Consider the following 15,263-nt stretch of genomic DNA (forward strand, 5'->3'; position numbering starts at 1 on the left):
GCAGGACTTCTATGAATATACCAAACATCAAATTGTCAGAAACTTCCTACTGACTTAATGAAAAACCACCTAACTTCCAAAAATATGTGTTTTAATTGAGGGAAAAGACATATGGGTTCAGTCAGTGAGAAAGTATAGGGTCAAAACTTGCACAGAAATGCCATCAGTAGTTTGGAAAAATATCCAAGAGGCAACAGTAGATCATTTATTTTAAAAATACTACAGCATCGGGGCACCTGGGTGGCTCAGTTGGTTAAGCGTCCGACTTCGGCTCAGGTCATGATCTCATAGTTCGTGGGTTCTAGCCCCGTGTCGGACTCTGTGCTGACAGCTCAGAACCTGGAGCCTGCTTCGGATTCTGTGTCTCCCTCTCTCTGCCCCTCCCCGACTTGCACACACTCTCTCTCTCTCTCAAAAATAATTTTTTTTTTTTAAATACTACAGCATCACGAACACCTTGATGGCACAGAAGACAACAGATAAACAAAACACAAATATCCATGACAAAGTAAAACAGTGATTCTGGGTTTTTTTTTAAATGTTATGGGCGTCTGGGTGGTTCAGTTTGTTAAGCACCTGAGTCTTGATTTCGGCTCAGGTCATGATCTCGCAGTTTGTGGGATTGAGCCCCAAGTTGGGCTCTGCACTTACAGCTCAAAGTTTGCTTGGTATTCTCTCTCTCCCTCTCTCCCTGCAACTCCCCCCACCCTCCTGCTCTCTCACTCTCTCTCTCAAAACAAATAAACTTAAAAAAAGTTACACTGTACACAAAGGCAGTTTATACCTTAACCAATTTTCTGCTTATATGTGCCTTTTTAAGTATGCAGAAATGTGGTATGATTTCAAAATTATCTCTAAATAAGTCTAACACAGCTCCTGCAATAAGTAGAAAATTACTCTTTTTGGTGATAAAAATAAGCACAGTAACATAGCTTAAAGTGGCAACATATTTTTTCTTAATGGTGTATAAAATAATGGTTCATCTTCAAGTCCTGGGTATCTGAGTCAGTGAAACACGGCATTACAAAATTAGAATGTATCTAGTTCTATCTTTGTTTATAATTATTTCCTCAGACTAATTTTCAAGGACTGGATTTACCAAGCCAAGTACATTTTTACTACACACAGCCAGAAATAATCCCACAAAATACTGCAATTTTGTAACAAATGTCCCTATTTTTTAAACCCTCACATTCATTGTACTACATCCATTTATTTTTTGCTAATTTAAATTAATAAAAATAGTAACTCAGAGTTGTTTTAAGGGTTTTATAATTATCAACATTGAAAAAACATTTTTTAATATTTCTTTACTAGTGATTCCTCCTCCAAATAAAGTCTGTTCCTGGTATTCAGTCATGTGTCTGTGTGGATACCAAAAAGGGTAGAGGTGTTTTCTCTGTTTTTTATCTTAAACCTTTTAACCTGTATTACAAATACTTCTCCCACCCTGCTGCTTCCTTTGCATCTGTTATTTTGGTTGTTCGTTACACTGATAGTCTTATTTAATTGTTTCTGCCTGTCTTTACCTCTACAGTTCTATCTACTGATTTAAGAGAGAAAATAATCTCCCTTCCTCAGTCAAGAAGTATTCACTTTGGTATCAAGAATTTACCGCGATGGATAATAGGAGATATGAATCTCCTTTCATATATTTTCTTTGGGGCTAATGAATCATCTATTTGATGGTTTCAAAGACACGGGTTTTGTATAACTTTTGAACAAAGCCTAGGTCTTTGTTCTCGCCCTAAAAGGTACGTACTTCTCACTCTTACCCCATTGAAGCACTGTGCAATTCAGTGTTCATGTACTGATAAAATCATTTCTCACCTCTTTTTTTCATTTATATCAAGAATTTTTCCTTAGAATCACAGCAGAATTTTCATTATGTCATCAAGAGTTAATATTTAGACAAATTTCTATAGTTATCCCCCCCCCAAAATATATTCCTGAAATCAGAAGGCAGTGCATAGAATTCTTTGGGTAAAATGAAGTAATCCGGTAAAGAGATCTTGCCTATACATCTACATTTGATCTTATAAGATTTCCTGTTTCCAACCAATTCTGCAGAGTGTATAAATGACATTAAGTGACCCCAACTTTAATCACTCCATCACAAATACCAGTCTGTTCCCCAAACACAACTACCTCTTTACCCATGGGCCTTACTGTAGGCGTTGGACAGACCCCAAAGTCATACACTTTTCATTCTGTTTTTTTTTTTTAAATGTTTATTTTTGAGAGAGAGAAAGTGACCGAGTGTGAGTGGGAGAGGTGCAGAGAGAGAGGGAGACACAGAATCCAAAGCAGGCTCCTGGCTCCGAGCTGTCAGCACAGAGCCTGACGCAGGGCTCAAATCCATAAACCGTGAAATCGTGACCTGAGCCGAAGTTGGACACTTAACTGACTGAACCACCCAGGCGCCCCTCATTCTTTTTCATTTATGGAATTACCACAGATGTACTGTACACAGCGGGTACTCAATAAGTAAGCAAATTATAAGGAAAGGAACATTTTTATAAGAATCCCACTTCAGAGAAAAAATAAGAAGAAAAGCGTGAAACAATCACTATTTCTGACAAAGGTACCACGGCCCCCAGCACTGTACCTTCAGTTCCTGTTTGGGTTCTACATTCTTTATTGTTGTATAATACACATGGTGGCCATATTGGTAAGCCACCAGGTTCTGCTCCAGGTGATTCTGGGCTGGACGTACGAACATCATCCAGTTACATAGGGTCTCATCAGACAATTCAAACCACAGGTCTTCATGCAAATCCCTGTCTTTTCTGTCCCCTTTCTCAAGAGAAACCTGTAACCAAAGAGAACATAAAAAGCCACACCAAAAAAACAAACAAAACTTTTAACATGCATTAGTGTAGTAATATACAAAACACTGCTCCTTCAATTAACCATGTATCCTTATTCTTCCTTTTGTATCTAGAAAGATACAGGCATTGTGTCTTGCCAAATGTAAAAGGAAAAGGACATTTTCTGAGAATTACCTGGCAAAATGTTAAAGTTAACAATCTCACTGTAGCTTCAGTTGAGGCTTCATCATTAACTAACACATCAAAAAATGTTGTAAATAAGCCGGGAAATCAAAGCAAAATACTCTCTAGTTCCTTACAAGTTACTTACTTTAGGGATTGAACTGCATTCATTTCTAATGAGTAGCCTAGGGGCACCTTGGTGGCTCAGTCGGTTAAGCGGTTAAGCGGTTAAGCGTCCGACTTCAGCTCAGGTCATGATTTCAGGGCTTGTGGGTCCAAGCCCCATGTCAGGTTCTGTGCTGACAGCTCAGAGCCTGGAGCCTGCTTTGGATTCTGTGTTTCCCTCTCTCTCTGCCCCCCCCCCTTCGTTCACACGCTCTCTCTCTCTCTCTCTCAAAAATAAATAAACATTTAAAAAAAAAAATTGAGTAGCCTAGTGATATGTATTTCTCTTTACAAAGTAACATTCTTTCTTGGAGATCTTGAGCATTCACCAAAGAAAACCTCCCCATGACAACAGTTGATTTCTCAAAAACCACACCCCAAGGGGGGCCTGGGTGGCTCAGTCGGTTAAGCGTCCGACTTTGGCTCAGGTCATGATCTCACGGTTGTGAGTTCGAGCCCCACATCTGGCTCTGTGCTGACAGCTCAGAGCCTGGAGCCTGCTTCAGATTCTGTGGCTCTCCATCTCTTGGCCCTTCACCTGCTCATGCTCTGTGTCTCTCTGTCTCTCAATAATAAATAAACATTAAAAAAATTAAAAAAAAAAAAAACCACACCCCAAATATTCTCCCTTCCTGCTGCCCTTTCATGGTTCTCCAGAGTGGCTCTCCAAGAAGCAGACAGCACAGAGGTTGGATAGAAGCAAAAGCATCAAATGTGAAGAAGAGAGATCAGTATAAATACACTTTAATATTAGGTGAGCCATTCTTTAACAACAGCTTCAACAGGACAGACCTGTTTCAGAAACTGAAAAGTAGTTTTCCTATTTTAGGGAAATTGTCCTCTCCCAAAAATAAATATTTAAAAAAAAGAAGAAAGAAAAGGAGATTGGGAGACATGGAGAGACACCAGGGATGGGTGCGCACACAGAGGAAAGGCATGAGGACACAGAGAGAAGGAGGCCGTCTACAAACCGAGGAGAGAGCCCTCAGAGGAAACCAACCCCACCAGCACCTGCATGGTGGCCTTCCAGCCTCCAGCGCTGTGAAAAAAAATAAATTTCTGTTCTTGAAACCACCCAGACTGTGGTAGTTGTGACAGCAACTCCAGCAGACAATACAGCCCCTGAGAATGGCCACCTCTCAGAATAATCCCTGAGGGGGCTGAAACTGCAATCTCCAATTTATTGGTGAGAGAGAAAATGTTTCCCTTCCAAACAAATTCAGCAGGGAAAGAAAATACTAGCAAACAACTGCTATGGAATTAAGAAATCAGTAGGAAAACATGTGCCTCTTTAAAAGTTAGTAAGAGCAAGAGTGAACTATAATAAAGCAGAAATTACCTTCAGATGAATGTAACAGTCTTTCAGCTCGGACTCCCTGACGAGGGGTCCCTCCACAGGGCCAAACTGGGTGCGCTTGGGAATGCGCCTTTTGGAGAACACCCCTCCAAGGAACCTGTCGATGTAGAGGACCAGGGGGAGGCTCGCTCGCGCTCTAGTGAGCACAGGCCGATTGGGGATTGGATGCAAGGGGCCATGCTTTGGGCACACTGAAGAATGAGCGTTATTACACTCTTCACACCCTGCAAAAGAAAGAAAATCTTAAAGTCAAATTCCTGAACATCACCTGATCTCAGGTAAAAAGTTCTAACCTGAAGCCTGCCCCCCCCCCAATCTAAGGTTGCAAGCCAAAATCCAATTAACTCCTACAATTATACTACCCGTTCAATTGTAATATGCCAGCTTTCATAGACTGTAGACCAATAAAATCCTGTCCCTTTCCTCTAAAATCAGCCAGAATTTGCTTGTGCCTATCAAAAATAATACACAGGCAGTGACTTATTTCTCTACTGGAGATTAAGTCACATAGTAGTCCACTAAATTTACAAATCAATTATAACAGTTCTGAAAAGAAAAAAAGAAGAGCTTATTAGGATAAATGCTGCAAAATCTGGTAAGACAAAATAGGTGAATTTTATAATATGTAAATTATAGCTCAGTGAAGCTATTTAAAAAACCCTGACAATACCATTTAATCAGTTTCCTCAAAGGGAGTCATGGAAGCCTCATTGTCTGGGAATGTCTAACTCAAACAGAAAGAGCACAATGCAGAGTTTGAGATTTCAATGCATATTGTGCGAAGATAATGCTAAGATGAATGAATGAATTTAGCATTCTATCCTGCATTCTCTTGAATGATAGTTAGCCCAGACCAGACAGGACACATTTCCAGCTATTTCTAGGAGTGATAACTGCACTCAGCATCTACACTCAGTCTCTCTTTCCCAGTGGAAACTATTTGTAAGCTAACTGCCAGCACTAGATATAAATGGCCACAAAACAGAGAAAAGTGCCTGGACCACACAGGCATCCTACTCATGACCCTTAACCACATTTAATTAACCAAACGTCTTTCACCCAACTGCAGCTGTGTGATGACCTGGCTTAGGAAATAGGTACTTTTCAATTCCTACAATTCTCCAATAACAGAGAGTTACTTTGTATTACTACTTGTAAGATAAAGTAACCTTATGTGTATTTGACTAAGGAGTTGCTTTGAAAACTGACAAATTCAAGGAAAAACAAAATGAGGAAGTTCTCTATTGCCCATGGAGGTGAGCACTGGCCCCAAGCACACAGACTTTCCCATCACCACACAGAAGGCCCCAGGAAAGAGTTGGTGTGTCCACAAAGTTCTGAACAGCCTCAGTAATTCAACTAAATGAGATACGAACTTCACCATGTAAGCGTGAAAATCGATGAAAAGCAGCAATGATTTGGTAGGTGAAAGCAGGAACCCTCCCATTCTCTCCCAAAGCAGACAGTACAGAGAGGCAGTAAGTGTGGCAGTTAACGGGGGTCACACTGGAGCCAGACCACCTGAGCTGCAATCCTGACTCTCAATTAACATCATCTCTGGAAAGCGACCAACCTCATCAAAAGGCTATGGAAAGCATTAAGTAACTCAGAAAATGTACCACCGGTGCCTACAATATAATAGGCATGTTTAAAAGGTTACTGTGAAGAGAGGCAAGACAGCAAAGCAAACTTGTTGAAGCTGAAGTGGCAGAAAGTTCCAGGACTGGACAAACGTACCCCAGTGGTGTGACAGCTCAAGGGCTGGTCTCAGAGACTTGGGCTCCGAACCCGATCCACCACTCACTCCTGCGTGACGTGAACCACTCACAGAACAGGCTGCTTAGCTTCTCCTGACCATCGGTTCACTCATCACTAAAATCTGAACCCACGAGAAAGCATCAGCGCCTCCCTCACAGGCTGCGGTGGGGACTGAGTAAGATGGCACATGCAGAGCAGGAAGCACGGCATCTGAACACAGGAAGCCCTCAGCACATGGTAACCATGTTGCTGTGACCACACACACTCCCAAGGAACAGCTCATACTTACATAAGTCATGCGGGTCAAAGGGCCGAGGCGGATCCGGTTCCCAGTCATCCAGGTCTGTGTCTTCACCATCCTCCTCCTCTTCTTCCTCAGTATCTTCGTCCTCATCCTCATCCTCTTCCTCTTTGGCCTCCAGTCTACCCATAGGGTTCTGCAGTGTTGCCAAAGGGTCTGAACCGTCCACACCCTCAATTGAAGGTAACACCTGGTTATGCACCGGTAATGAGGCCTGGACAAAGTTTAACCATAAAGTTAGCACACATTTGCTTTCACCTGGCTGGTATACACACACACACACACACACACACACACACACACACACACACTACAAGGTTCTGGTGGAAGATGTTCATCACATCAGCTCCCTTCAAGACCCTGAAGAAGAAATTATTTCCAGCTCTAGGCTGCCTTCATCTTTGCTATTTCTACCCCACATCTGGGAAAGCTGTTAAGAAAGCCTGGGCGCTCCCTCCTTTAGTGCCTGCCCTGTCTTCCCAGAGACTTCAAACCTTTCCATACCTTCTCGGTGTATCCGTGGTGTCATGTCTCAACATCCGAACTCAATTTTGAGTGTGCGTATGTGTGTGGGGGGGGGGGGTCCCTCCTGCCTTTTCAGGGTGGACACAACACAGTGTAAGTAATAATTTGACCAACATTCAACCACTTCACTTTTAAAACTAAACACACGGTAGGGGGCGGGGGGGTGGTGCCTGGGGGGCTCAGTCGGTTAAGCGTCCAACCCTTGATTTCAGCTCAGGTCATGATCTCACAGTTCGTGGGCTCAAGCCCAGTGTTGGACTCTGTACTGACAGTGCAGACACCTTTTTAAGACACCTTAAAAAGTTCCCTACCTAAGTAAGTGTCACGGGGTTATATGCTACCCCAGGTTCTTTTATCCAATCTTATTTCCACTGCCCGTACTCAAGTCATGTCCCTTTCCTGTTCAATAAATAAAGCAAGTTTTTTAAATGCCTACTCCTTTTTTCTTTATCTTCCCATATGTTGCCGTCCCCACCCAGAAGGCTCTTCCCCCACCAATCTCCCAAACCCTGTCGTGTTCCGGTTTCTCCATGAACCATCTCTGACCACTCTAGTCCTCCCTGATTCTCCTCTGCTCTGATCCCTGTAGCATTTGCAGTCATGGAATCCCATTCTACAACATCCCTCTGCTCCAACATTTCATCATCTCACCAGACAGGCCAGATCATTTGGAATCATTCAGTGATGGTTCCGTGAGGCCGAGTTCTCCCTGTCTCCATGCAGGTGGCAGCGCCTGCACCTTTCCCCTCAAGTAAGACAGAATCGGCGAAGATAAGAGGCTCTGCAAATACTCCAAGACCAAAACCCCTACCTCATTCAAGCATTTTCACATGGCCAAATTTCCAGATCCCTCACCATGCTGTTGGCTTCAAGTATTTGTCAATGGAGTCCACATTTTCAAATGAATATGGCTTCAGATTACATTAGCATTGATGACAGCCATTGTTCCACTACTGACCCAGTTTGAACTTGAAAATAACTAAAATCCCTGAGTCCTTTCTTCCTCCCACAGAGTGCTATTAAACCATTTTACTCCTCCTCATGACTTAAATAGCTGATTTTTACTTAAATGGGGGGGGGGGGGAGGCAGATTTTGCATTTATCTCCAGTAATTTCATTTTGTTACTTTTTTTCTTCTTCCAGTCTGCCAAGATCCTTTAGAGTCTTGATTCTGACGCCTCACACATTAGCTATTTCTCATAGCTTTGTATCCAGTGCCAAACACCATCTAGGTTTCAATTAGCGTGCATTTGCATGTGAGTCCTTCTTGCCTCTCCAACTGCACCTCGGGGAAGTAGACCATGGGCTTTGGACTCACACAGACTTGGATTAAAATCCCGGCCCCACTATTTAGTGAGTTTAATAAAGCCTCTCTGAACCTCAGTTTCTTTACCTGTCAAATGGACATAGTCATACATGCCTCATTAGTTGTTGTGAGGATAAAATGAAACACTATGTATATGAGGCCAGTAGTAGAGTATCTGGCATTTAGTAACTGCTTGATATTAATAATAATCAACTACTATCACAAGTTCTTTAAGGACTGAGATATCACATACTTCCTCCACAACCTTAAAAGAGCATGTAGCAGGGATTCAATGAAGATTCATTTATAGAAATACATTTGGCCCTTTAGGAAATGACATTAATCTCTTCAGCCACGTAAAGGAACTCTACTGTATTCACAGAAAGTCCTTTTTCAGTAGTGCTGCTTCTTTTTTTTTTTTTTTTTTTTAAGCGAGAGAGAGAGTGTGCATGAGCAGGGGAGAGGGAAGGGACAAAGGGGGGGGGGAGAGAGAGAGAGAGAGAGAGAGAGAGAGAGAACATTTAGCAGGTTCCATGCCACAGAGCCCGATGAGGGGCTTGATCCCAAGACCCTGAGATCAATACCTGAGCAGAAATCAAGAGTAGGATGCTCAACCAACTGAGCCACCCAGGTGCTCCTCAGTTGTGCTTCTAAGAACTTCTCAAACTCCATGAAGAAACAGTATTGTCTGTGTTTACAGAATCTGACCTGGACAGCTGTACAGCAGCTTATGATTACTGCCCAATATTTGAAGCACTCAGGCTCCAGAGAGCAGATAAAATCAGTTACCTCAAAATAGCATGAGCATGTTTAAACATGCATTCATTTAACCCAGGAGCCAGACTCGTATATGACATTCCATCTCTGGCTCAGGGCCTTTTAGAAGCTTTTATATGAGAGAACAAAATTCTGGGAGATGCTTCAGCATCACAATAAAAACAGGATAAAACATCCACTGAAGTGAGACTCGTCAAGGAAAAGAACGAGGGACTTCTGGCAATGAAACTGCGTGCGTCACCTCCCCCCGGATCCTCTCCTGATCCTGCAACCAAGCTATTCTTGCTATCTCAGAGTGCGTTTTCCTTATCACCCTTTATTCGAAGCCACTTAAATTTCATGCCAGCGTTAGTGATGAATGTTATCACACACTGAACAAACTAAAGCATATATATCCACCTCTACTCCACATAAATTCTTTATCACTTTGCAGAGCCAACCGAAACGAATGAATTCAGTAACCCAGAGTTATCCCAGTGAAGCTGTGATGCATTTTTTCCCAACAGATGCTGCTAGAGAGACTGTGGTTGGGCAAGGTTACCGCTGGCTTCTGGCCACTGCTGAGAAAGCTGACATTAAAATAGTACCAACAACCTCCTCCTCCCCCGTGCTGGAACACTCCTGAAAGGCTGTAGCAACTAAAAGGCTTGAATCCTTCAGCATTAGCTTGAAGAACTGACGCTAAAGCAGAGGTTGTGTATAGACCAGAATCACGCGAGATACTGTGAGCGTTAGTGTCGATGATAATCACTTCTAGGTAACCAGTGTATTTCTAGGTAGCACAGACCTTAATACACAGTGGGCACACCTTACAAATTTGTTTAATTAATAATTCAAAGCCAACTGACATTTCTGGAGAGCTAGGCATGTCTTTAAATTCCTATGAGGTCGGGTAACACTACCACACGACTCCTAAGTGACAGAGAGGGAATTCAAATTCAGACTCTGCCCTGCTTTTTCCACTCCGTCACAGTGGCACCTATGTGGTTAAGTCTGTTCAAGGAGGGCACCAGAGGAGGTAAACATCACACACACCTTGAATACCAGAGCAACAAGGTAACCACACCTGCTCCGGAGGCACCAACCAGGCAGTGAGGAGGCGAGCTGTGTGTGCCAAGTTCACTCACAGGAAGTGAGTAAGCAACAAAAAGATGTTAATCCTATGCACTTTATCATGCACAACAAAACACAGGACAAGGAAAAAGAATGTGTTCAACTTATGGTACACTTTCTCCTGCCCACTTAATATCAGTCTCCGTAATTATTTCTGAAATTACATAATGCATTTCAGGATACAATGTATCCCAGAAGTGAAATATGAAACTACATTGGACAGCAGCAAACACAACAGAATGCTTCTGGATTCCTACTGAGACCAATTATCATTGTAGCATATTTCCTTCTCAGTGTGTGGGGAGTCACACATGTTCATTTTCAGAAACAAAGGGGAGAGCGTGCTTCTAGGTCTGGAGAGTGCCAGTGTCTTCCTTAAGGACAAGGGATGCACATATATGAAAAAGGCTTCAGATGAATGTTGCCACCACTATAAACAACTGAAAATAGGAAAGTTTTTGTTAAGGGGAGAGGAGAAAAAGCACTCATCCGCTGTGGTAAACTGTCACTCTTAACTTCCTATCTAGAATTTTTCCAGGTCACAGAATAAACTGACCATCTCTAAGGTATTTATTAGAGGCAGAAATAAAAGCCATGCTGGTTGAAAGGAAACTGCAAGAAGGAAAGGTGCTAAGCCAATAGTTACACCGCCTCGTAACGCCAGGGCTCAGAGAGCTCTCCGACTACAAAACATGAGAGGAGCAGATTGTTTCTGGAGATTAGAGAAAATGAAGGGCTCTTTGAGGTGCCAAGGGCAGCAAAACTTCTAATTAAAACTATGCCTTGATATTAAAACAACAAAATGCCATTTTGCCTATCAGATTGGCAAAATTTGAAAAGAATGCAAATACTCAGTGTGGCAAGGGTGAGTGGAAATAGGTATTTGCACGTATCGTTAGTGGGAAGGTAAATTCTTCAGCATCTGCAAAGCAATTTAGAGAGTCTTATCAAAATAACTTTCCCAAGTGCTCACTTCCGCAGCACATATACAAAATAACTCCCTCTCATCCCCGCAAATAACTTTCCCGTTTATAATAACAATTTTCAATCCCAAACTTTAGCCTCCACTACAAAGCTGTAATCATCAAGACAGCATGGTATTGGCACAAAAACAGACACATAGACCAGTGGAATACAATAGAAACCCCAGAATTAGACCCACAAAAGTATGGCCAACTAATCTTTGACAAAGCAGGAAAGACTATCCAATGGAAAAAAGACAGTCTCTTTAACAAATGGTGCTGGGAGAACTGGACAGTAACATGCAGAAGAATGAAACTAGACCACTTTCTTACACCATTTACAAAAATAAACTCAAAATGGATAAAGGACCTGAATGTGAGACAGGAAACCATCAAAACCCTAGAGGAGAAAGCAGGAAAAAACCTCTCTGACCTCAGCCACAGCAATTTTTTACTTGACACATCCCCAAAGGCAATGGAATTAAAAGCAAAAATGAACTATTGGGACCTCATGAAGATAAAAAGCTTCTGCACTGCAAAGGAAACAATCAACAAAACTAAAAGGCAACCAATGGAATGGGAAAAAATATTTGCAAATGACATATCGGACAAAGGGCTAGTATCCAAAATCTATAAAGAACTCACCAAACTCCACACCGAAAAACAAATAACCCAGTGAAGAAATGGGCAGAAAACATGAATAGACACTTCTCTAAAGAAGACATCCAGATGGCCAACAGGCACATGAAAAGATGCTCAACGTCGCTCCTCATCAGGGAAATACAAATCAAAACCACACTGAGATACCACCTCACACCAGTCAGAGTGGCTAAAATGAACAAATCAGGAGACTATAAAGGCTGGAGAGGATGTGGAAAAATGGGAACCCTCTTGTACTGTTGGTGGGAATGCAAACTGGTACAGCCACTCTGGAAAACAGTGTGGAGGTTCCTCAAAAAATTAAAAATAGATCTACCCTATGACCCAGCAATAGCACTGCTAGGAATTTACCCAAGGGATACAGGAGTGCTGACACATAGGGGCACTTGTACCCCAATGTTTATAGCAGTGCTTTCAACAATAGCCAAATTATAGAAAGAGCCTAAATGTCCATCAACTGACAAATGGATAAAGAAATTGTGGTTTATACACACAATGGAATACTACGTGGCAATGAGAAAGAATGAAATATGGCCTTTTGTAACAATGTGGATGGAACTGGAGAGTGTGATGTTAAGTGAAATAAGTCACACAGAGAAAGACAGATACCATATGTTTTCACTCTTATGTGGATCCTGAGAAACTTAACAGAAGACCATGGGGGAGGCGAAGGAAAAAAAAAAAAAAAAAGGTTAGAGAGGGAGGGAGCCAAAACATAAGAGACTCTTAAAAACTGAGAACAAACTGAGGGTTGATGGGGGGTGGGAGGGAGGGAGGGTGGGTGATGGGTATTGAGGAGGGCACCTGTTGGGATGAGCACTGGGTGTTGTATGGAAACCAATTTGACAATAAATTTCATCTTAAAAAAAGAAAGAAAGAAAGAAAATAATAAAATAAATAAAAAATAAATAAAGAAAACAATTTTCAACACATCAATTAGCGAGAACAGTATAATAAACCTCATGCGCCCATCAGCTTCAACAATTATCAATTCAACGCCAACCTTATTTCAGTTATCCTGCCACTCACTTTCCCCCTCACTAAATTATTTTGAAACAAACTTCTGACATGATACGTTTTCATCTATAAATAAATGGCTTAGTAGATATCTCAAAAAGAAAAGAACTTCTGTATTGTATGCATCATTCCTTAGTAATATCAAATATGTAGCTGGTGTTAGAATTTCCCCAATTGTCTTACACTGCTGCATTTTTTTAAAGTTGTTCATTTATTTATTTATTTTGAGAGAGAGAGAGAAAGCGTGGCAGAGAGAGGGAGACAGAGAGAGGGAAAGAGAATCCCAAGCAGGCTCCACTCAGCACGGAGCCCAACTCAGGGCTGGATCCCATAACCATGAGATCATGACCTGAGCCAATAACAAGACACCGTGGGGCGCCTAGGTGGCTCAGTCAGTTAGGCATTCGACTTTGGCTAAGGTCATGATCTAGTGGCTTGTGAGTTTGAGCCCCACATTGGGCTCTATGCTGACAACTCAGAGCCTGGAGCCAGCTTTGGATTCTGTGTGTGTCTCTCTCTGTCTCTCTCCTGCTCGTGCTCTCTCTCTCTCAAAAATAAATTTTAAAAATTAAAAAAAAAAAAAACAGAGTCAGACGCCAAACTGACTGAGCCACTCAGGTGCCCTTCATGCTGCTGTTTTTGAACAGTTAGTTTGTTCAAATCAGGACTCAAGGTCCACATATCACATGTGATGGATATGTCTGTGAAGACTCCTTGAATGTGTAAATTCCTGTTCCTCTTCTTTTCCTTCACAATTTACATGTGGAAGAAAATAGGCCATTTGTCCAAAGATCTTCCCACAGTCCAACTACACTGACTGCATCCTTTTGTGTCTTTCACTTGTTCCATTTTGTCTACTGTGCTTCCTCTAAGCTGAAAGTAGAATCCGGAGATGTAATGAGATTCAGGTGTTCGGTGTTGGGGGAGGAACACTTCATATGTTGTAAAATGCAATAGGAGGTACACAACACCAGGAGGCCTATAATGAATGGTTCTCTCTTCTCAGTGATATTAACTATGTCCAGAGGGTTAGGTCGAGCCATCCATTATAAAGTGCCTCATCAGCTTTTTCCTGATGCTTTCAGACTATTGTTGATGATCATTGCCTAGATCCCCATTTCATTAGGAAATGAAAAATGGTGATATTCCAAGCCAATCACCCTCTCTTTATTTATTAGTTGGAATGCTCCTATAAAGAAATTTCCCTCAAGTAATTATTTACCTGAGTGCATTCAGAGAGAAAGGCTGGATTCCTTTCCAACATTTACCAGTTTTTCAAATAATGTGGTCGTCCCCAACATCCTCAAAGAGTGACCAATGAGTTATTTCTTTCACTATTTAATGACCTTACAGATTTGAAATATATTTGATGTATTTCAATCTATTATTGATGCTTTCCTTTTTTTACAGGTCAAATGTCCCATTTTGACATTTTCAAGCTGGATTGTGAGTTCTTTCCACAGGACCCCAGAAGTTTTCACTACCTTCCTTGCATTCTGACAAGACACTTGAGGCACATCTTGTATATTTCCTGTCCCAGAGCTTGAATCTGCCATTTCCCTTTTATTGGAAAATTGTATTAGAGACCACACTGGCTCATTGTTACTGGATTGATGATTCGGGCTAAACCTTTTCAGTGGTCCAAACTAGAAAACATGTGTTTTAAGAGAAAACACATTATGAGTTTACACAGACATTCTAATTCAGATTTAGCATTCTGGGATTTTATTTAACTTGTTTGATTTTTACATCTGTATCTTTTTTTCACTTTTACAAAAAATCTTGGCTCTTAAATAACTTTAAATATGAATACCTCTAGTCTCTATCATTTCTCTTTGGGGAATTTATTCTAAGGAAATAACTGGATATGATATCTATGGCAATGTTCTATATAGTAGCAAAAAAAGAAAATAACTTACATATAAAACAATAAACAGAGAATATAAATAATAGAATGCTATACAGGAGCACCTGGGTGGTTCAGTCAGTTGAGCACCTGACTTTGGCTCAGGTCATGATTTCATGGTTCATGAGTTCAAGCCCAACATCCAGCTCACTGCTGTCAGCACAGAGCCTGCTTCAGATCATCTGTCCCCCTCTCTCTCTGCCCATCCCCCACTTATGCTCCCTCTCTCTCTCTCTCCAAACATTAAACATTAAAACATTAAACAAACATTAAAATACATATATATATATATATATATAGATATATATATATATATGCATGCTATACAGTCAATAATGACAATGTAGCTTTTCAGGATGCTATTAAAAGAAAAAAATCAAGATGAAAGCTACTTCTATTTTCTCTTCTTTTTTAAAAAAATGA

General features: G+C 41.3%; 1 protein-coding gene across 1 annotated transcript in view; it reads right to left on the reverse strand.

Annotated features, from left to right (window-relative positions):
• The window catches only part of PRDM10 (PR/SET domain 10), a 103,235-nt gene that overhangs the window by 43,051 nt on the left and 44,921 nt on the right, over positions 1-15,263 (reverse strand). The window contains exons 5-7 of the mRNA XM_030332062.1: positions 6,563-6,788; positions 4,498-4,739; positions 2,609-2,812 (exon numbers count right to left, since the gene is read on the reverse strand). Coding sequence (XP_030187922.1) covers positions 2,609-2,812; positions 4,498-4,739; positions 6,563-6,788 — 672 coding nt within the window. The remainder of the gene's footprint in view (positions 1-2,608; positions 2,813-4,497; positions 4,740-6,562; positions 6,789-15,263) is intronic.

The sequence above is a fragment of the Lynx canadensis genome, chromosome D1 (assembly GCF_007474595.2).
Source record: "Lynx canadensis isolate LIC74 chromosome D1, mLynCan4.pri.v2, whole genome shotgun sequence".
NCBI classification, from domain to species: Eukaryota; Metazoa; Chordata; class Mammalia; order Carnivora; family Felidae; genus Lynx; species Lynx canadensis.